Genomic DNA, 23156 nt, shown 5'->3' with positions numbered 1-23156 from the left:
TGGTAATACTAGTGGTTAACTGGGGACAACAAATTAGGCTGTATCATGTGCCAATCACCTCAGGAACAAAACTCCTTCTCCAGAAAGGTATGGATATACCTCACCAAGGCGATGCTTACAACTGCACTCCAGTCACTGACATGCTCTATAGAGGAGTATGTATTTACGTGCGAACCAAAAAGAAAAAGCCATTCCTGGTATAGGCAGCGTCTGCCTTTTTCCCCTCCCAAAACGGCAGTATAAGATACATTTAGTAGTCCCTAAAGGAATGTCCTGGTTACAGAAAACACTTTTTCTTCCACTGCAGTCCTAAAAATGTCCAGAAGGGAGGTGTATGGCCCAGCTGCAGGGTAAAATTGAGCTGGTGTGCCTCGATGGAGGGGAATGTGTAGGGGCAATTCTTTCTGTCTACCTGCTTATAAAGATGTACAATGGATAGAAGTCCTTTAAGATTAGATTATTATCTAGGTGTTGGGATAGTGGGAACTTTTACATAATGGATTGATTAAAAATAGATTTTTAAAATAAAATTTCGATAGGATCAAGATTTGAACTTTTTTCCTGCCTTTTCTCGTGCCCCAACTCCCCAGCATGCCAGTGCTGAAGCAAGTCAAACACTGCATATTAGAAGTGAAAAAATATGATTAATTTTCTTAAGTATTTTAATAAATGTCTGACATGTCCCTTTACCTCTCCTAACTTCTCAAACTGGCAAAAGTTCATATATTTTAGATGAATTATGATTTTGAATAAAAAGTTTTGAGCTATGCACAATGCCTACTTTTCTAGTAAAATATGAATCTAAAAATTAAGAAAAAGGAAAAGAAAAAAGGAAGGAGAGAAGCAACATGGTATAGTAGAAAATAAAAAGGCTTCAGCATTCGAGGGCTGCGGGTTTGGATCTTCAGTGTTGCTACTTTCCTTCCAGGTGAAAAGAAAGCTACCAACCTTTTAGGACTTGGCAAGGGTTAAATCAAATAATTTATGAAAAAGTACCAAGAGCCTCATGGGCAATCAGCCAAGGTGGTTTACTACCAAAGAAATGGAAAATGAATTATTAGAAAACTAAGCAAATCCCTGAATAACCGAGAACAGAATAATTTTTTTCCTAAACTTTACTCAAGCAGTAAAATGGTGAGGTGCTCCACATATTTTGAAACGCTGAGGTTTACATTTTGATCCCCACTATAAAGCGAACGCTGAAATCTGCTTTTCCCCAAATTCACCACCAGTTCATTTGGTGTGCATATAACATTTCAAATTCTCTTATGATCACTAAACTATTTTGTCAAATGAATTTAAAATGGAGCCATAAAAAGCAAATTTCTCAGCATTAAAAATAGAATAAAGGGTGAGAAATTTATAACTAGAAACAATGGCCAATTATGTATGGAATTCGCGTTAATTCACAACACAGGAGATTTACAATAATGCAGGTATTTATTTTAAAAGGAAAGAAAAGTAGTTAAATACCTTGGGGAAAATTAAAGGTTTAAGATTTAGACAAAGACAAAATATTTCTGGGGAAGTTGAACCTCAGTATACAACATATAAACTGGATCCAGGTCTAGATTTGCACAGCAATGCAAAGGTACCAATATGCGCCTTTTTAGTAAGGCATTAAAAAAATAAAGTAGTATAGCAACATTTACTTTTTTATATGAGTATAACTCTATTCCAGTAACCTCTTCAGCAATGAGATATAATTGTTTCATTAAATCAAACATCAGATTAAATCTTTCTTGTAAGTTTCAACTATTCAGCCAAATCTGTGCCATTTCCATTTTATTTTAATTGAAGTTTGCTATTTAACTGAATTCTCTTCCTTCTAGTAGGAACCTACAAGCATGCAGATTTTTTTTTTTTTTTTTTACTGAATAAGGTGAGATACAAAGCAAATATCTTATAAACATTAACAGTGAATAATCACATAATTTGTCTGCAGAGCATATTCTGTATCTTTTTTCCTGAGGCACAGAAAAATAATTTCAACAGCAATTAGTATCACACAGAGAACTCCTAGAAACAGAGAGTAGTTTCTAAAATCTAAAAGGTGCGTCAAGTACAGTTAATGTTGGTCTATGTTTTTTCACTCAAAAAAAAAAAAATTATTGAGCACTTACTCTGCACCGAACATAAACTCACGGCTAACAAAAAATGACACTTATTTTCTCAGCCTCTCTTGCTCTCAGACATGGCTCTTACGTCTCACTACATGATCTCCAGATGGATTCGGTTAATATTACAGTGGAACTGCCTTGCTTTCTAAACAGCAGAGACAAGTACTGAAAACTTTAACAGTTTTTAAATCAGAACATCTCATTTCCCAGCATTCCTATCTTAAATATGCAGAATAATTTTCTCTATCCAAGCTGGTCTAGTTCAGCGAAAACGCCTTCTCTTTTCACTAAGTATCCCTTCTTCAGCATAATTCTTACATTGCTATGACAAGTTTTGAGGGCATTTGGTAACCTTATTAGTTGTTACTAAATTTCTTGTGCTTGACAATCTAGTAAGTAGCATAAATCTTCTAGATATATGTAGTGCTTGAGATTTTCGATCTCATCTGTTTACCTTTACAATATCTCCCAAGGGCAGGTAACAGGCAAACACAATTATCCCTGTTTTACATGGGGCAGAGGGTGTAAGAACCACAGCCCTGGCAAATCACTTCGCCATCAATTTAATGCATGGCTTTTAGTGATTCAAAAATAGAACCTCTGATGACTTATTTCTAGTTCACATTCCTGCCCTTTGCTAAATCAGGCTGTCTCCTTTTGATTTCCTTAATTCATGCATTCCCGAAATTTCAAAGAGAATTCTCATTAATACTAAAACAGCAGCCTACTAAAAATGAGTTTACTTTTTCAAAAGCAGGGAAAAGGAAATGGTGTGCAAACGTTCTTAATGAGCTGCTCTTCGAGACAACACTAGCAACACAGAGAAGAACCTATCATTTTAAACAGGAGAGGGAAGACTTCTCTCCCAAACCTCCACTGCCAAATGTCTGGTAAGAAATAAGTAAATAGAAACAGCTGGTTCTACACAGGGTAGGAGCAAAAAAGCATTGCCCCGGGGGACAAAACTACTCAGCCCCATGGTCTGGCGCACAACGGGACACTAGCCCCAAAAGCCAGAATGCTGCCATCTTAGATTGCCTCCTGGAGGGGACCCGGTACCTCAGGAGCCGGAGTTTCACGGGGCTCGTTCTCTTCACTGTCACTTGAGCTGCTCTCGCTCTCGGAGTCCGAGGAGCTGTCTGAGTCACTGGTGCTCTCTGACTCCGCACCACTGGAATGTGCTGAGGCCACGGCTTCTGGAAGTGACTGCGGAGCGCTGTGAAGCAACCGACAGAGACCATTTGAAGACACCACGCAAGGTGGATTTCTTTCCTCTTTACTCGTTTCCTGCTTTGCCCACGTTTCTGCTGCTTGAAAGGAAAGGCCTCACTATTACCTAATATTACTAAATTATCATGTCATCCAGTTGAGAGAGAGGCCCACAGTTGCTCAAAAATCAGCAAAAAACCCTTAAAATTTAAGCTCACCAGGTAATTACATAAAGGAGAAGTCCATGGAATTTTGTTCATAAAGAATATTTTGAACTATACAGATGCTGGGTGCTTTATATTAGGGGTTGGTAAACCATGGCCTGGAACAGCTGCCTGTTTTTCTAAATAAAGTTTTATTGAAACATATCCATACCCATTATTTCATGTATTGTCTATGGCTGCTTTTATACTACAAAACCAGAGTTAACTAGTTTTAACACCAACACTATGTCCTACAGAGCCTAAAATATTTACTTTCTGACTCTTTAAAAGTTTGCTGACCTCTACTATAGATAACCCAAAGATAATTTTAAAAAAAACAGCCAATACATTAAAAATCTCCCTCTATTCTCTATATAAGAACTAACTGTATGATAGCCAAAGACTACTGAACATAAATGGTGTTCTTCTGGAAAGTGACCTCAAAGGCAATCCAGTCACACTCCTGGGCAGAATTATAAAATGGGCCATTCTTATGAGTGGCTTAGGATCCTCAAATATCAGCTGAAGTAGAGATTAACTACTGCAAGTTTTAAGAATAGGGTGATAACTCTAGGTCAGTGAGAAAACACACATTCATCACGTTGATGGACATACACAGAATTTCAAAGCATATCTTAAAACTTTGCCCTCAATGGAATTAACCAAAGTAATAAAGCAATAACCATAATCCTGAATGCCTCCGAATCTACCTAAAATAGTAAATAATAAATCTATTAAATACAATTATATTAGAATAAGTAGAATAAAACATTATTAGATAATAAAACCACTAGTTGAGGTCATTTTAAAACAAACACACTATCACATAGTTCCCTCATATAAAATGCTACGTTAAGTTTGTGATCATTTTCACATTGGTAGCTGCAGAGCTTAAGCCAGTGATGACCAGAATGAGATACACTCTCAGTGCTGCTTCTCCTCTTGATTTATCCCCACTTCAAAAAAAATTTTATTTTTCACTTTTAAGTTAGGCTACTTTGTCATATTTTATGAGTCATTATAAGCCACCAGAAATTACTGAACGAAATGGGATATAAATAAATGAGCAGAGCTTTTGACTCCATAAGACCTTGCATAATTATACAAGCTTCCTCCACACTAACTATAGTATCACATGTATGGGGGGAAGCTTTTTTATTGCTGAGCTTGTCTCGAAATGGATGACCACATCTCAAGGGAGTAAAACAGCTATGAAGTAATTTAACCCATTTTCTGTTTGGGAAAAAAAAAAAAAAAGCACAGCTCACTGCCAGCGTTAATTTAATTTTACATAAACTCACTCTTTGAGGCTGAAGCAAATCTAACTGGTTTTCAATGTGAAAATAAAATATAAAAACTGTTCTTGGAGTTATTTCTAACCAGAACTTGTCTCTAATCCTAATGTAACAAACATGTATACATAAATCGGATTCATTAAATGAATCTTTGGCTAACTATTCGAGAACAATGTTAACATCATGCATAGGAATGCTACATTTTCTAGGATTTGACATTTTCATCTATTGAGAATTACTATATTTTGTAAATGGAAATACTACTACTAAAAGAAGAATGCTATAAATAGGATGATGTCATTTCTTTCCAAAGACTATCGAAATACTAGAGTGATGTGAAAATAATAATAAAAGCGAGATATTTTGTGGCAAACTTTGGGGGTAAGGTTATAACTATAATCCACAAGTTATCTCAGGGTAAACGCTGCCACCACAAGTGCTGCTGGTGAGTATTCTTGGGGCAAACGGGAAATGGGTTAACACTTCTTTCTCCATGGAAGTCAGGTACTGGCATAATAAATCATAAAATCCAGGACCAGAGGGAAATATTATAAAGGTAGTTCAGATAGTTCCCATTTCCAAAATTTGTTTAAAATATGGCTAACTGTTTACAGAGTGAAAACAGTAATTTTCTATCACACTAAAATGTACTGCGAGTCATTTTTAAAAGCAACTGAAACAATTAGAAAATTCGTATGACTAAGAAAACAGGCACTATGGAAAATCCAGTTCTCCAATTTTTGAAAACACAGCAAATCTGTCACTTTAAAAACATTGGGCTCTTCAGGGTAACTTCTCACATACTGGTTACATAATACTGATGAAAGGAGTTTAAGCTTATTTTAAACTCTCAAAAATTTTAATCGCCCAAACTGATGATTTAGGTGGGTGCAGGGCGCTTTCTCTTTTATGGAGTGAACATCCTCTCTAAGGTTGACTGCAGCTTCCAAGACATTACACAGGTGCTTTCTTTTAACTGTGTGATCCTCCATCTCCTTCTCCATGAAGAAGCTATGAAAGTACTAAGTAAGGTTGGAATTTTCCCCTTTGGTAGAAAAATGCAAAATGTTTTGTATAAATGGGGGAGAAACCCGCACACACTACCTTTTTGGAGGTGCAGATGCAGAAAGAGGCTTCTCTGGGGTCTAGGCATTCACAATAAGGAAGGAGCAGGAAAAAAAAAACAAAAAACAGGTTAGGATAAGCAGTTCAGAAATGTTAGATTTAAAAGGATTCCTGGTATTATGAGGTGTACAAAACTTACTTGTTCGCTCTCACTGTCCTCACTGTCACTGAGCTGAAGGTCATCTTCAAGCATGCTGGATAGGACAGAGACATGTTGAATTTAAAATAATGTCTAACGACTTCTTTTAGCATATAAATAGAAAATATGCTTAATGATTAAAAAAAAATGGGGAGGATGGACTAGGTATAGGTTTTATTTATTCATCAAATGCTTTATTTCCTGGAAATGGAAGTTTTACAATTATAACACAGAAACTAGTTCAGTCCAAGCTCCTTAAAACTAATCTTTCGCACATCTGAGCATAAAAAGCAGAACTACCACGAGACTGGGATTTGTGGCCAGCCCCAAGACTAAAGTCTCGAGGTCCACGTGAAAGAAAAAAAAAGAAAAAGAAGGAACAGAAAGGGAAAAGAAACAGGAAAAAGAAAGAGAAAAGAAAAGAAGGGAGAGGACAGATACACAAGGCACTCAAATTATCTCCTTCTATAGTCTCTAACAAGTGAGATAAATGATTAACCATTAAATGAGTTAATATTTGATAAATACTTGCAAAGTGCTTAAAAGTGTCAGACACTTAAAAAATGCTATATATGAATATATAGTAAGATGTATGAATTTATTAAGGCAACTATCACTAAAGAGCTCACTTATATTTTTGTCCAAAAAACATTATTAATATTGAACATTATTTTTCATATACACAAAAATATTCTCTTTTGTCTATTTAAACAATGGTCAATGGAAAGAGTAGAAATAAAAATAATACTGTTGTCTAAAAGATATGTTTAACCTTACTGCTAACATTCTGGTGAAAATAAAAACTTAGTTCACTTGCTCAAAGTTATATTAAATACTTATCTCTAGGCAGTCTGGTTTATGATGAACTGAAATATTAAAAGCAAACATTTTCCAATCTGTACATATTCACTCAATTCTTGGCCCCTTTCCTCTCTCATTCCCTTTATCTTCTTCCATGGAGATACCCAAATATTAAAGAAATGAATCAGTAATTGCTCCCTCCCTCTTCCCCCCAAATTTATGAGCATGACTATTTGAGGAAATGCTTAAGTGAAAGTGGGAAAAAAAGAAGTCTGCTTGAGTATTACTGATGCTCCAAAAAGCAAATTATATTAGAGGTTACAAACCTTTGGTGTTTCTAAAAATAACTCTTCAATAATTTTTACCGCAAACCCACTACCTGCCATTGTTTTATTTTGGGAATCCTTGGTAAAATCATTGTATTTTGTAATGAAAATAAATGATAAAACTTGGCTCTTTCATAATGACCACCTATATGCAACACTGTAATTCTGCCAAGGAAGTCTTTTCACTAATAAATGTTCTAAAAACATCCTGCGATAAGTTTCTAAAAAAAAAAATATGAAAACTGTTAGCTATCTGTAAATATAGGTCTTACTCGATATTTATCTAATGAAAGCTAAATTCATATTTTAGTAAGGCCAAGAAACACAGTGTTCAGGCACAGGACTTGGCAGTAGCAATCATAATGGTAAAGAAGAGAAAGTCACTCGACAGGTTTACTGCTGACTGGCGGCTTGGCTGGGGTACACACAAACAAAAGATAAAAACATATCTGTGAATAAATGTAAGGGAAAAAAATCTGACAAAGTGTATTCAATGTTAATCAACAACAACAAAACCACAGTAAATGGACCTCTTTGTTTCCTAGTCATTGAGTTTGTTTTATATAAAACTAATTTGCCTTAATTTCCTGAAACATCAAACACCATATAATCCAATCATGCTCCTGTTGTGAGCAGAGGACTAAATACCCTGTAAGTATGCCTAGCTACCGAATGCCTAGCTTCCATGAATACATTCACCTAAGGTCAGCCAGAAAGTAAGATATGTTCAGTAAGTCAGAAAGGATATGTTCTGACTTTATCTCTACTGACAGTTAAGGAATAAAAAGGACCACAAAAATGCTGTTCCAGATTCTAAAAATTTCTCCTTCAGGTAAACAATAACAAAGTAAGCTTGCAGGTATGATACTTATTCAGGACCTAAAGACAGTGATCTCTGAAGAAGGATTGCTAAAGATATCTCCAAAGAAATAATCAATCATAAAGCAATGATAAATCAAAAGGAACAAACAAAATCTATCACTTATGTAGGACATACTAGGAATTTACATGTGGTACTTTATTTAATCAAATTCATGGGTACAATTTATTTGACATGAGAATCAACAGATATAGTATATTGTCAGTGTCTGCCAACCCAACCAACAGTAACCGCAGAATCTTCTAGAAAATATAATTTATTGTATCATCAGAGATGGGTAGCTTACTATATAAACCAGCATGCTCTCAGTGGAAGAAAGATATGCTCTAAATTTTTTTTTTAATAACAAACATGTGCTGCCTCTGGTAAGAAAAAAAATGTTACTTAAAAACCAAAACTAAGTTTTGCTAACATAGAAAATTCATCATAAATGCCATTAGGATTAAAAAAAGAAGAAAAAAAGAAAAAAAAAAAAGAATCTATGTAGTTGGGTAAAATGTACCCTGATGACAGATAAACATTTTTAGAGATAAGGAAAAAATTTTAAAGGAATCAGCTGCTAAAACCCTCTACTTGTCCTACAATTATATTTAAGGCCAAGCACATTAGTATACCATACTATACTATACTTCACATACTATAGATGTAAGAAATGGTCACTGAATGTGAAGAATGACAAAATTAATTACAGCACATCTAGGTGAGCACTGAGATACCTACCAAAAGAGAGTCAAATCTCTTAGATCCAGTCTCACTCACACCAATGAAACCTAGGGTAGGAGAACATAAGTCCCAGAGATACACACATCTGTAAGCTTTTGAGGGCAGGATGAGTCGTTTTCATCTTCACAGCTTCCGTACCTAGAATGAGGCAGGCCCCCTAAAAAAAACTGGCTGAATGAACAGCACCTTTTTTGCTGAATAAGTAACAGTACTACATGGCTGTACCCACTGTGATTAGGACTTTACAGACATTCCCTTTACTCACAACCCTGTAGGCTGGTTCTTATCATGCCCTCACATTCCAAGGATGAGGAAACGGGCCAAGAATGGCCATGTAAGTTGCCTAAGACCATGAAACTGGTACACACTAAAGCCAGGATACAGAAACTATTCTATCTGACATGATCCCCTTGCTCTGGCCAACACAGGACACAGTGGCTAGAAAACCTAACTGATAGAATGAAACATAAGTTTTAGAACCCACAGAGAGAAAGACTTTAATTTGGAAACAACAACAACAACAAAAAACAGTAACTGTCTTATGGGAATAAAATGAATACATTATTTTCCCTTATGAAAATTGATGAACTTTAAACCTCATATGCTTTTTAAACTGGTCAAATAACTAATTTCACTTTCAAACTCTAAGACAAAGTAGTTATTTCAAAGCATATGGTGCCACACAGCCTACCTTGGCATTGCTCAAAAGCCAAATGCTTAGGTCAAATAATTCTTTGAACTACCATGCAGTTTTAACCACATTTTACATTACTGGTGAGGTAAACTTTTTACTTAAAGGTTACAAACAATCCTCAAACTCCTTTGTACCAGTGCATTCTTCAGGCGGCTGTTCTACAAAGTTTAAAGAACCCTGTACACGTTCTGGCAGGCATGCCTCAGTGACTCAGAGTCCAAGTGTTACTGTTGTGAAGATACACAAGAAAGGCCTTTATTCTTTTTCCACTCTTTTAGTACCGGGCTTGCCAATGTTCTGTAACATCTAAATTCAGAACCAAAAAACTATCTAAATAAACTGATTTCTTGGGTTAACAGTTCCTATGATCAGGCCATATATTTTATTTGGGAAAGAACAAGTGAAAGCAAGCTCACAGTAGTTATTTACAATTAATAAGTCACAACCCTGGTATTAGGTGTGCTCAAAATGGTAAGTGAAGTAATGCTTTTCAGAAACCACTAATGAGCATGTGAGAATGTGTAAACTTGTATAATCTCACGAACTTAAAATTGATTTGGGGACAGAGTGCAGGGAGATGGAGTGCAGGGAAAGAGAAGGAGGTTGGGTTCTAAAGTAGATATAATTCCCAAAACTTTAAATTCAATCAGGGTTTGATTCTTTTTTTGAGACAGGGCAGAAAACAAGTACTACAAATGCTCTGTACAAGATGATGGAAGGCTTCGAATTACGAAGAGGACTCCACATACAATAAATGAAAAAATGAAAAAGCAGATCTTAAGCAGTTATGACATAATATGTGAAGGGAACTCTCTAAATGGTGACAGTAGTTGGAAGAATTCAAATTCACAGAGAGACCATTTAGGGGCGATTACAGACTAACAAGATAGAGGGGAAAGTGATTCAGCACATGATTTACTGTAGTACTCAAGCTTATAGTTGATAAGGTAAAAACTGTTGCCAGAGTTGTAGAAGATTATTTAAACTCCATGGATGAAGTGAAGACTATGTGAGGTCAAATAAGGACGAGAAAAATTACAAGAGTATAAATGAGGGAAATGTCAAAGTTAATAAGATTAAATCAATAAGTATGACAAATAAGACACTAATGCCAGAGGAACACACTAGCTGACTAGAAAGAAAATCTAGAAAAATTATTGCTGAAAATCACATCTAGTAAGTATTGCTTAGAGGTATATAATCAAGTTAATGTGTAGTATTTTCTTCTTCCACATTTATTCTGAGTACTTACTCTAGACTCTACTTACTCCAGTACTTACTCCAGGCCTTGCTCTAGACTCTATGGATACAACTCTAAGCAGACAAAAAACCGTGTTTTTGTGGTAATTATAGCCTAGGGGAGGGAGATAAACAACTAAAAAACATACTTTCTCAAGGGGTCAGAAGCCTATGGAGGGAAACAAAAGTATAAAAGAGAAAGGACGGGTGTGCGTTGCTCTTCTCCATAGGGTAGTTAGGGAAGACTGTGTCGATAAGGGGATGACATCCAAGGAGAGACCTGAGAGGAGAAGAAATTGGAGGGAGAGTAATCAGGGCATAGAAAACAGCAAAGAGGTCAATGTGACCAAGATATAAAATGTACTTCTGTATGGGGGGAAGAGAGGGTAGTAGGGGAGGAGGCAGAGAGGTAGGATTATGGAGGGCCTTGGAGGCCTCTGGTTGCGGGCGCGGGCGGGGAGAGAAAGAGACAGTCAAGAGACAGAGCGAATATGAACTCTCTTTGAAGTAGACCACATTTTGTTGATTTAACAGCCCAGCATCCTGGAGTGGGTGGGATGTACAAATTAAGGCTAATAGATTCTTAGCAATTTAAAACATTTTATTCAATCTTTCAATCCATGTTTAAATTAGCCAAAGGTCACTTTGTAGTGAATTAGCAGTTATGATTAGTAAGTGAGACTTAACTGGGTCCTTAGGGATTCCTTTAAAACCATGTTTTGCATATGCAAATAAACTACTTCAAAGCAGTCACTTCCAATAAGTATTCCCTGATGTCTTCAAACACCTTCAGAACCTGCAACATAAATTATCAAGCTCCTTTAAAGGTGGCCAGCATTTTCTGCCTCTCTCTCACCATTCAGGCTCCAGATCAAATATCACCTCCTCTGAGAGATCTTTCCTGACCTCCTTCCCAAGAAGTATCACCACCATCCCCCCAAAATTCCCCCAAGCCTGTCACTATCGCTTCTCCTAGTTTATATTACAGGTCACCCTCATTTACTTACAATAGGTGGAAGAATTTTGTCTTATTGGCCACTGCTTCTCCAAGTGCCTAAAGCACCACAAGGCACCCAGCATGTGTTCCATAATTACACACTGAATGGATAAATGGCAATTTGGGGAAATATCTCAGTCACCTGGAGCCAAGCCCACAGAATAATTTATATAATTGGAGTCAAAAGCACATTAAAGAATTATGAGAATGATTTTTCTTTTGTAAAATGCAAACGGACCCATTTACTTAATGCTTATCTAGTATACAACAGGAACTTGATAAATTTATTCTTTTTGTCCATTTTATTTGACCTTTGGTCTAAGACCAAGTACTGTAGTAGATACTATCCCAAAGGGGTGCTCCTGGGGTATTTCAAGACATGGTTGCATCATTTGAGAAAGTAGAGATCCAAGGTGAATTCTTTGAAGAAGACAATCCTCTAGGACCTTAGCAGTGTTTGTATAATTATTTAAAATATGCATCATTTCATAGCCTCACCCCGCATAAGCTTGTATACAATGTTAAGCCCCTGGAATATTGTCTATTAAAGCTGGAAGCCCAAGAGTTAAAACTGATTATTCCAAGAGCCTGTAAATTCTACCATAAGCTAGTCACAGCACAGTGCAGATAGGGGAAAAGAGGTGATTATACATTTAAGAGTTGTAGTATTTTCTAAATATTGGTTTAAGGTGCCGTAGTGACTACAATCCTGAAATAAGGAGATTTTAAAAAAAATATTGCACAGAATGATTCTTTTTGTTTGCTTTCACTTAGGAACAGAAATTTTTCAATGCTCAATCTTACAAATTCTCATTCCTCCACAGTATGGCAAACATTAACTCACTTAAAAAAAAAAAGCTATTTGCCTTATTCTTATTCTCTTTCATTTTATAGCTCTAACTTTTCTCCTGAGAATAAGAAAACATTTCTTAATATATCTAGGTTACTGAAATAATTATGAACACCAATAACCCTGGATTCTCAATCACTTGATCAGATAAGTTGAGAGTGAAAATAAAGTGTACCCTTTTCCAGCAAAGGCCAGTATTGAGTACTGGGAATTTAGTACTAAGAATGGGATCCCCATTTACATTTTGTGATTCTGAAGGTTTAACGTAGACCTACCAATGTATAACTGAGCAGCACAAATGTTTGTTCCTTGTTTTCAGGAGATGGGGTATGATCTCAGTGACAAATTTATAAGCTTTGCACATTAGGGTGATTTCTACCACTTCTTCCATAATACTTATCAGCAAATAGCACTCTAAGTTAGAGCTGCTATAAGAATAAAGGATTAAAAGACCCAGGCAAAACATTTTCACATAATGTAAGCTAACATTTAAAGATAGAAAAAAGTATCTTATGAAAGGAGAAAAGTAAGTATTTTCCTGAGGCTAAAAACAATTTAACTGAACTGGTCCAAGTAAGCCACTTCTTCAGACTTAATTCTAGGACATTTCAGCTGACATGTATCCCGGTATGATTTTTATTACACAATAAACTGAAAGAATGGGGCTTCCTTAGTTCTTTGCCAAGATATTTAAAAACCAATAATGTTTATGACTAAAAGTTGAAAACTCAGGCTCATTTAAAAAAGTATCATAGACTCTTCCCAACTTTTATCAACTTTATCATTACTTCTCATCAGACTTCTGAGACGATCCCAATCCCAGCCTTTATTTCCAGATATTTCCTTCAAAAGAAACTTGCTATATAACAAAAATTTCAAATTGTTATAATAGCTAATTTGTCTCCAGTCTAAAAAAGTACTGACGATTTCTGAGACAAATACAAGAAAAACAGAAGAAGACACTTTCTAGTAAGGATTTGGCAATTTCAGGGTAGGGAGTGGGAAGGGAGAAGAAAGTTAGCCACTACAATACCCATCAACTGCTTTAGTTTTCAAAGCACTAACAGATTATCCCTTTTGAGATCCTGACAAAAGAACTGACAACAGAAAATGTATCTGGCCTCACAGAAAGGGAACGATCTACAATTATATAAAGGACATAATAACTACATAAAAAAAAAGGAAATACTCTGTACTTTGCCCTGAGAATTCAACAGATGTAAGCCTTGGAAAGAAAGAAGATTCCAACCAAAGCCAAGAGCCCTTAAAGAATCATTCCCTCCCCTAAACTTAGGGGCAAACAACACTGACATCCTAGCTAATCACCTCCCTGCAGAGCTTGGCAGATTTATCATTTGAGAACTAACTAGAGCTTCAACCACAGAAATTAAAAGCGACAGATTCAACACATATTTCTTTCACACCTACATCCTTCTACCACCTGGCTAACNNTCTCTCTCTCTCTCTCTCTCTCTGACAGATATGAGTTAATACAGACTCTCCATCTCCATATATTTATTCTCTAGTTCAAGACTCTTCTTTTTTCTTTCGTATGTACTATTCTACTTTTCTAAGGATTCCCAAGTACTAGTTAATTCTGAAAGAAAAAGCATTATAACCTAGATTGATTTTTAAAACCAAAGTACATATGACCCTGTCATTGACTCTTCCCGCCCCTGACATTCAGAGTGCATTAGACTATCTCCCTGGCACTGTATGAGCCATGGAAATAGTCTAAGTGCATGTCAAAGAACCCTAATGCTGACACTAGATCAAATTAACCTGCGATCACTAAGAGAATTACTGTACTATATCTAAAACAATGAATGCACTTTACAAATTAATTGGGACACTGCTTTCACCCAGTCTCCATAAAAGCAATTCCTTTTTCCTGGAGTGCATTTCATTCTGGCACTTATCAGTACCACCAACCCCAGCCACAGGGCCCTCCTTATCTGCCCAGGCTCAGTGTTACTTTCCCTCCTGGACCACTCTTCCCTTTCCTCTTCTCTACTAGGCCCTACTTTCATCTGTTCTCTGAATGAATTAAGGATCATAACAAAATTCCTTTCGAGGGAACTTTATAGATAGCAATTTAATAATTTTTATAAAGAAAACACTACATTTGTCTCAAGATGTAAGTGTACCTGTTAGAAACTTTTAGGCACCTCTAATCTCCGTGGTTTAACTCACTTTTCAGGAGAACTACCCATTTCTCTGAGTAGCAAAACTGTCATAGAAAGTGGTTTAAGTCCCCACCAACCACCTAAGCCTGAAAGTTGATGGAAACTGGTGTGGGAAGGTGTAACGTTGGCCTGCTCGGTCTGAAGCTACTTCTTAGGCCTAGATCAGACCCAAGTGCCTTTCTTCCTCTACCCACAGGCCCAGGGAAACAGCTGTTTCCTTCTGGCACTGCTGCCTCCACCCACTGGGCTCCTTGGCGAGTTCTTCTCCTCTATTCTTACTACCAAGTGGAAGGCAAGCTCTTCAACTTCCCCTTCCTCACTGCCCCGCCCCCACCCCTGCCCTCCCCGACAACGACACTGGCCAGGGCCTTTTATGGTCTAAAGGGCTTTACTACCAACCATTATAAAGAGCATAAGATGTAAATCCTTGGGGAAGTTACAGAGTTTCCACAGAAGTTTTATATCTGTGGTCCTTGGATCTGTAGTTTCTATTCTCTATCAGCTAGCTACCAACTGGTTTAAAAATCTCCTCCTTTAAGTGTAATCTAGGTAGTTGATGCTAGAGTTTCAAAACTTGAGAGCCAGTAAATTTAAAAAAAAAACCAAAAAACAAAAATAAACAAAAAAAAAAACGAAAGAAAAAAGGCAAAAAATGCAAAAAAGAGGGTAACTGACATAAGGTTTTTTTTTCCTCCTAGTAAAAGACAATAAAAACAAGCAAAAACTCACCATCTTCCAATACCACAAATGAAATAAGATTTTTATTACACAAAAATAATCCATCCCTTAAGCTACAATAAATTTACCTAAAAAAAAAAAAAAATCTCTAAAATCCTGGGCAATTATTTTTACTTGTTCTGACTAATGAATGATATATTTGCCTGACTAAAGCCACTACAAAAATCCAAAGCTCGGCTTTCAGATGAGTTGAGATTTGTTTCTGGAAAGATTCACTGTTGTGTGCCATGGATCTCTTCCTATAAGCTAACCGGTGTCATGTGTATCAATGTGCTTTTTTGGTGGGGAGAAGAATTCACTGGTGCTCATGAGTGGCTTAAGGAGACCCATTCTATGAATTATTGATTATGGTGCCAAAAAGGTAATAAAGTTTGATTTTTAAAAACAAACAAACAAACAAAATCTCATTATCCCGGGGAATTTTTCTTATTTTGCTACAGAGAAAAAATAAAAACAAATTGCATCAAGGGGACGTTGGCACTTGGGAATCATGATTTAACCTGTTGCCAGCCACATTCAGTCGCAGTGAGAAGATAAAATTACCTCTTGCCTCAACTCTACAGTTTTTAAAATATTCACTCCACAGCAATCTCTCCTTCCAAAATACATAGAGCAAATATTATGTCCAGAAAATAGAAGGCTGGAGTTTGAACCTGGAATCCTCTGAGACTAGTGACCCCACATTACTGATTAGATACTAAACGAGAGAAAGGCTTTCTCATTTAGTCCCTAAACACCACTTCTAGTTGTGTGAAAATAAAGTAGCATTAGTTCAATACTGTCAAGAAATGACAAATTGGGTCAAAATTTAAAAATCTTTATTATGTAGTTTGAAATGTTCCAAAAACCCAAAATATATCTGGACTTACTTGGCCTTAATAAATAACAGCTGGGCAATAGGACTCATTCTTTGTTAAAACTAGGCCAAGAAAGAGGCAGAAAATCTTAAATTATGCACGTTCCCCAAAATGTTTCCAAAAGCTAAACCTATTTAAGACTGAAATTTATAAAGCTAAAACCTTCCACAGTTAAAATGTAAATAATGGCTCAAATGCTTTTCTTTTAAGAAAGCCCCTTAGCAAACTCTCCTATGGTCCCTAAACCTTCGACAGAACTTAATCCAAATATAAATGTAGGTCATTTCTTCCCCTTACAGTGCAGGAGTATTTTATAAAAGCCATTACTTGAAAGCAGGGGGGAAATCTAAGCAATGCATTTACATGGGTAATTACGACGTTGTATTATAAACTTTTAATAAACAAAAGCATTTTACTTACGATGTTCCCTGCTGTGAATCAGGGTGGGTTTTTGAAGACGTATCATACTGTTCTGTGGGGGAGGGAAAAATGATTAGAGCAGTACAATGACATAAATTCATGAGACTGTTAGGTATAAATTCCGTTTTTTGTTGTCCCTAAACACTGTTTTCACCTAAACACTTAGTACATTTAAATTCTGTCAACCAGAGTGCTGCTATACGCCATATTTAGTATTTAGTATAATCGCACAATAACATCTATGTTACTTCTAGAGAGAAGATTTGCTCAGAATTAAAAACTCTTAACAGCAAAAACACTGAAGAGCACTGCTTGCAGCAGCCCTTGCCATACTGCTGGTCACCTTCCTGTGGGTTGGACACTCTTTCCCTTGATGTCAGCTGGTGGGGGCTCACATGCAAGCACTAAGACAGGGCTGCTCTCACAGCTCATGGGGTTTGAGCTTACTTGTCTATCGGTGTTTTGCTAGCATTCCTCTTTTACAGCCTGTCATCTGCCAATTGTGCTCTCCCTCCCACCTGTCCCTCCATTAGTCAACACCCTCTCCTTTCATTTATTCAATAGCTATTTATAGACTGCTCAACAGAGAACAAATGTTCAAGGCATTTGATCCTGTCCTCGATGAGCTTACAGTTGACTGAGGAACATCAAACAGGCACACAAATAACTACAACCCTGGGCAGTGTGAGATTAAGTACACAAATCAGTCATATAAATCAACTGTCCCAGGAATCAGAGAACAGTCCCTCTGTTGTTAATGACAAAAGAAGGCAAAACAGAAAAGGAACAAAATGAATTGTGTCACAAACGATGGATGAGACTGTGACAGAATGACTGCTGGCAGGAGAATGAGGAAGATTTTCTGGCAGAGGAGACAGTGCGAACAAAGGTACAGACGTGAGAGGAGTTAGTGGCACAGACTCAGAAAGGGCAAGGCTGGGGCGCATAATCTGTGCTGGATGGCGTGGAAAGACAGGTGGAGGCAGAGTTTGAGGGCTCCGAATGCCAGGATGGGAAGTTATGACTTTGTCTGTTGGACAATGAGACACCACCAAAGGCCTAAACAGGGACGAGATACAGCGATTCCTCAGAAAGGTAATTCTGGAGGCGCGCCCTGGTATACATAACTTAGAAGGGAGCAGGAAACGTTAAGTGTGGAGCAACAAACCAGCTGGGAGGCTGCTGTTTTTGTTTAAGCAGCAGGTAATGGAGACCTGAAACAGAACTGGAAGTGGAATGGAAATATGGATGTCTTTTAGGCAAGAGTGAATGATAATTCCCATAAACATCATGTGGACACCCTTGAATATTTGCAATTAATCACTTTATCCTCATGGTGGCAGCAGCTCTTATATATTTTTAAGACTTAATATTTTTATATATTGCTTCCCCTTCTGGCTAGAATGTTAGGGTCAGGACTACAAATTAGAGGGTCTAAACTCACTGTTCTGACCACTCACAGGGTTTCGCATACAGTCATCTTGACTGGGCCCTAAACTCCACAAGGACCTGGTTATCCTCAGGCAACCATGTTTTTGCATTTGTGCACATGAATACTGGGGCATACAAGTAAAATCCTTATTCTTCATTCTCTAGACTCTACGGACTCCAAAAGTGATCCCTAAGATCACTCTTCAAAAAATTTGAATCTTCTTGCTGGGCATACTTTGAGAAATACATGTCAAGTTCTACTCTTCTGAAAGGAATATCCACATAAACTCTACTCCTTCTTCATCCAGTATACAACTAGACCTCTTTAGGGTCCAACCAGGCCCCACAAAGTCCACATTCTCACAAAGGTTAATAAGGGTCCTCAGAACACCAACAGACAAAGTGGCAGCAGCATGTAAGACCCCAGGATAAACACCTGGTGAGCCAAGGCCTACGGAAGACCTGCCGATGTCTGAAAACTTCTCCAGAGCACAGAGGAACTGAAGCACAGGCTGAGAGAACCGCCCATGCCTAGACAAGCAAGCGCTCACCAGTCTACCTTCAATTATATTTTGATAAAAGGGAGAGGCAGTTTAAAGAATGGAAGGATTTTTCTGAACCAGGAGTTAGCCATCATGCAAGCTGTGAGTAACCCAGTGGAAGGCAAACCATATGCATGGCTGGCAGCCCTAGCAAGTGGAGGTAAAGGAGCACACAGCAATCCAGTCCACAGCTATGCTGGCAGCATATCTGGCAGATTCCCGCCACTCCACCCATTATCTATCTTTGGATAGGTTGTCAAGATGCAGAGAAAAAAGATTTCCCAGTCTCTCCAAGAAGCCACTGATTTGTTTATTTTTACCTTGCTATTTATACAAAACTACTGCAAGATGGTCAGGCTTATTTCTCCGCATTTGGGGGAAATTTAGTTATGGATTCTTTGCAAGATCTTATTCAGTATCTCTAAAGGGCGGGGGATGGGGGGCAAACTTTTTCTGTAAAGGTTACATAGTAAATATTCTAGACTGCATGTTATACCTTGTAGCAAAATAATAAATGAATGGGCACGGCTATATCCTAACAAAGCCTTCTTTACAAAACTAGCTGCCAAACAGACTGGGTTCTCAGGCTGTAGTTTGCCTACCCCTGTTCTAGAGGAAGACTGTTCTGTTTATTGTTTTTCTAATATTTTTTTATTCTCCTCACATCCTTGCAATTTAAACAAAAGACTCATCAAGGAAAAATAAGAGAGAAAGAATGAGGTGGGGAGATTCAAAGGAAGAGTCACCTCCATGGAATATCATCTACCTATGAGTCCCCTCTCCTGACACACACCTTTCTTTGGTCTCCCATCCTTTGAAGACTAATACTTTGCAGCTTGGGTACTTACCACATAGCATTGACGAACTAAATAATTGCAAATACACCAGTTATTTTTGTTAGGCTTGAAATGCCTTGCATGTAAGTTGGGACATGAAGAATTTACTGACCTAAAGGGTTACTGATGAAGAGAAAATCTGGATCCAGTTAGATTTCTCCTGTTTCCCCTGAATTTTCAAGTATTTAAAATCCATTAAAAGGGGTTCAAAAAAGCATTATATGGCAAATACATATAGAGGGGCTAGAGAAGCTATGTGCTGTATTCTTCATAAAAATTTACTTTTGTATAAAAAAAAATATAAGAACCACACAAAATATCCCAACCTATTTTTATATATAATTCCTGGATTACAATGTCTGAGAGTCGCAGTCAAGATATTGATCATGTATCAGGTCACACTAAACTATATTTATTAATTACTTTAGTAAGACACTTCATGAACTCTTTGCAACAATCTGAAATTCCACCTAAAGCACAGCTTTATATTTGTCCTCTCTTCCTATTCTTTTAACACAAAAAGCCCTCCTCTCCACTGGAGCATTTTTAATTAATTTTTTTTTATATTAAAACAGTAAAAACCATGGTTCATTCTCTGATGCAATAATCATATTTACTTACTTTGGTTTTGTGTTGCAGAACTGATGTGCTGAGAATCCTAGAAAGAAAAATAAAAACCCCTAGTTATTAAGCTTTATAAATCTAAGTTGCATCATGGCTAAATCTGTTAAACACTGATAAACCTAATTTTTACATAAAACAGATTTTATTTCTTTCCTTCTTTCCTAGATTTTTTTTCCTTTAGTGTTGAGCAAAGATTTTTTTTTAAACAAAGTAAAATGTTTTACTTTAAACCCAGTAATAATGAATTGTCTTATAAAAAAAAAAAAAACTATCAGAAAATTTGTAAGTATCTAATGTGACAAATTCTGGTTTGGGTAGATACAACCTCTTTTGAAAACATTATCACGAAAAGGAGTACTATATTAGCAATGTGCATGCATGCCAGGCTGGACAGAACACACATGTGAAGGTGATACTTCTAAATTCTGAAGGTCATCCCAAAGTATGCTCTACTCCCCGTCAAAAAAGAAGAAGAAAAATGGCAGTGTTTTTATTTTTAATGCACTGTTTACAAACACTGTAACAGAAACATGCAAGTCAGTGGTTGATTTGCTTGTTCTTAAAACCAGCACAAATGTCACGAATCATGTTAAACTTTTAAGAAAATTTAAAAGGTGTGAGAAGTGTAAGATGTATGTATGCATCTATGTACGTAAAGGTATATATCTAAATTCTAAACTAGAAATCAAACAACCTACTTCACTTAATTTCCTTGTATCTCCATTTTCCCATCTTTAAGTAAGGACCCTCTAGTGAGATAATTTACTGGAAAGTCCTGCACGCTTTCATAAGCTACAGAACCCTTTGCGAATGTAAGATATTCTTACTGACATAATTTGGAGAATAAAGTGTTTGAAAGCACTATGAAGAACTTTAGAAGGTAAATTAATTACAATTTTAACTTAATTGCCAAAGATTTCAACAAGTATTATTTGATTAAGCTGGCTCACAGCAATACCTCAGATTTTTCACTGTGGATGTAATGCCTGCTATATTGGTGAGGAATTACCTTTGTGGGAAAAGGAAATTTGGAGGGCTCAGCTGTACTAGGCGTATGTATTGCTGTCAAAGGAGGAGGCCATGAATGGGTCATTTCCTGAAAAGAGATTTGGAAAAGTAAGAAAAAGGTAAATTATAAACAGAACATTTATTGCTACTTAACTTTTTAAACAAGGTAGAGTAAATTAATGGTAAATGAAAAGTGAAACCTTTAGTTATTTCATTTACTTTTTAAAAAACTACTTAATGTATAATTCAAAAGCTAAAGATCTCTAATTTACAAAACTGAAAAAAAAATCCATTCGAAGAAGAAAAACAAGAGTGTAGAACAGAAATGGTTTTAACACTGAATATTATAAAGCATATAAATGGTAATAGAGATTATCAGAGTTTATGTAACTGTGAAAACTGAGTCTCTACTCAATGCTTTCTTTCTCCCTCAGCTTCTTTATTGCATTTCCTGGAATTATTTAAGTTCAAAGGAAGAAGAACTTTCCTGTTTGACTTAAGCAAACAAGTAATTCAGGTCACTTGTTCCTCTTGGGAGAGTTTTAATGGATTTGACCCTTCCCTGGTACACACTATTAGTATGTAAGAACTTTTTGGAGGAGAGGGCCTTAAAAAAATTACCTTCCCTTTCCATTAAGAGTTTAATATCTATTCACTCTTCATGGAGGCAAGGTTTCTAAATATTACAAAGGAATATATTTATCTTGATGTGAATTTTTTAAGCTCATTTGTGAATTATATTTTGCTTTACTAAAATAATTGGTAGAAAACAGAATGTCAGATTAAAGGAGTCTGATCACAAACACGTGCATGTGCACATGCACACTTTGTTAAAGAGCAAAAATGGCACTGGAGATCATTAGCTCCAATCATTCCATTTTACAGATGAGAAAACTGAGGTCCAAAATGACTGGACTAGATGCCCTGGGAAGCCAGTGGCTGAGAGCAGAGAGTATGGGCCACTTGCCTTCCCAGTAAGAGAAAGAAATCCATTCCGTGTGTCAGAGCCGCATGGCAAAGTGGCTTAAAGATTGACAGGCAACTCTCTACCAGCAAGCTGGTGACCCCAGATCACGCTCTATTACCTCACCTGTATAACACATCGTGTATTATAACACTTCATTCTTTTCAAAGTGCTGACCAAGCTCTCTATTACCACAGAAATGCCATCTGATCCTTGCAACAATTGGAGACGGAGTTCTGGTAAGTATTTCCACTCCCGAACTCAGTTCGCATACTCCCTTGTGGTCCCCAGAGCCCCTCTCTGGGTTGCTACAGCCCCAGGGTTGACATAAATGACCTGGCACAATGACAAACCAAGTAACTGATGCTGGCTTTCTTAAGAAATTTTTGTTAAAGGTGAAAGCATCCCCTTGTCTGGCCATCTGCTTGGTTCAGAAGACGTCCTGCACTAAAATGTAATGGAAGGAGTAAGCTCTGGAGCCAGAGACCCAGATGAGAATCCTGACTCACCCTCACTGGCAGTGTCGGCCTAAGCTGTCTGAGCTCTCTGAGCCTCAGTTCTTAATAATAGGCAGACCTAAACCACTTATTCTTCAAACTGCTTAAGAGTAATTTATGTAATGTGCCTGGATGCATGATGCATAGAAAGCACTTAAAAATTAAAAGCATTACAATTTTTAAATAAAAGTCTAGTTTTTTAAAGAACTTCAATACTACACCAAAGAGCTCTCTGCTGATTTATCTGACTGTACTTTAAGGTACAGGACCATTATAATGCTACAGTATAAAAACATATAATTGAGAAGGTGTTTGAAAGTATCGCCCTTATGTTTTCCAAGAATTTCTTTAGAATTCCAACGGTATCTGTGACTTTTAGTCACCAATTATTCCCAGAAAACAACCACTGTACTCTCAGTGCCTAAGGCTGTCCCAGCTATTAAATGAGGCAG

At 36.9% G+C, this 23156-nt stretch overlaps 1 protein-coding gene across 3 annotated transcripts in view; it reads right to left on the bottom strand.

Moving 5' to 3' along the window:
- The window catches only part of AFF1 (ALF transcription elongation factor 1), a 167619-nt gene that overhangs the window by 26403 nt on the left and 118060 nt on the right, over positions 1-23156 (bottom strand). For all 3 annotated transcript variants that reach the window (XM_039845645.1, XM_039845646.1, XM_039845647.1), the window contains 6 exons: positions 21245-21331; positions 20233-20269; positions 16803-16854; positions 6092-6146; positions 5932-5972; positions 3180-3336 (listed from right to left, as the gene is read on the bottom strand). In XM_039845645.1, the coding sequence (XP_039701579.1) occupies positions 3180-3336; positions 5932-5972; positions 6092-6146; positions 16803-16854; positions 20233-20269; positions 21245-21331 (429 nt within the window). The remainder of the gene's footprint in view (positions 1-3179; positions 3337-5931; positions 5973-6091; positions 6147-16802; positions 16855-20232; positions 20270-21244; positions 21332-23156) is intronic.

Source organism: Pteropus medius, unplaced genomic scaffold, assembly GCF_902729225.1.
Source record: "Pteropus medius unplaced genomic scaffold, Ma_sr-lr_union100, whole genome shotgun sequence".
Classification (NCBI taxonomy): domain Eukaryota; kingdom Metazoa; phylum Chordata; class Mammalia; order Chiroptera; family Pteropodidae; genus Pteropus; species Pteropus medius.
This window is presented reverse-complemented; position numbering and strand designations above follow the sequence as displayed.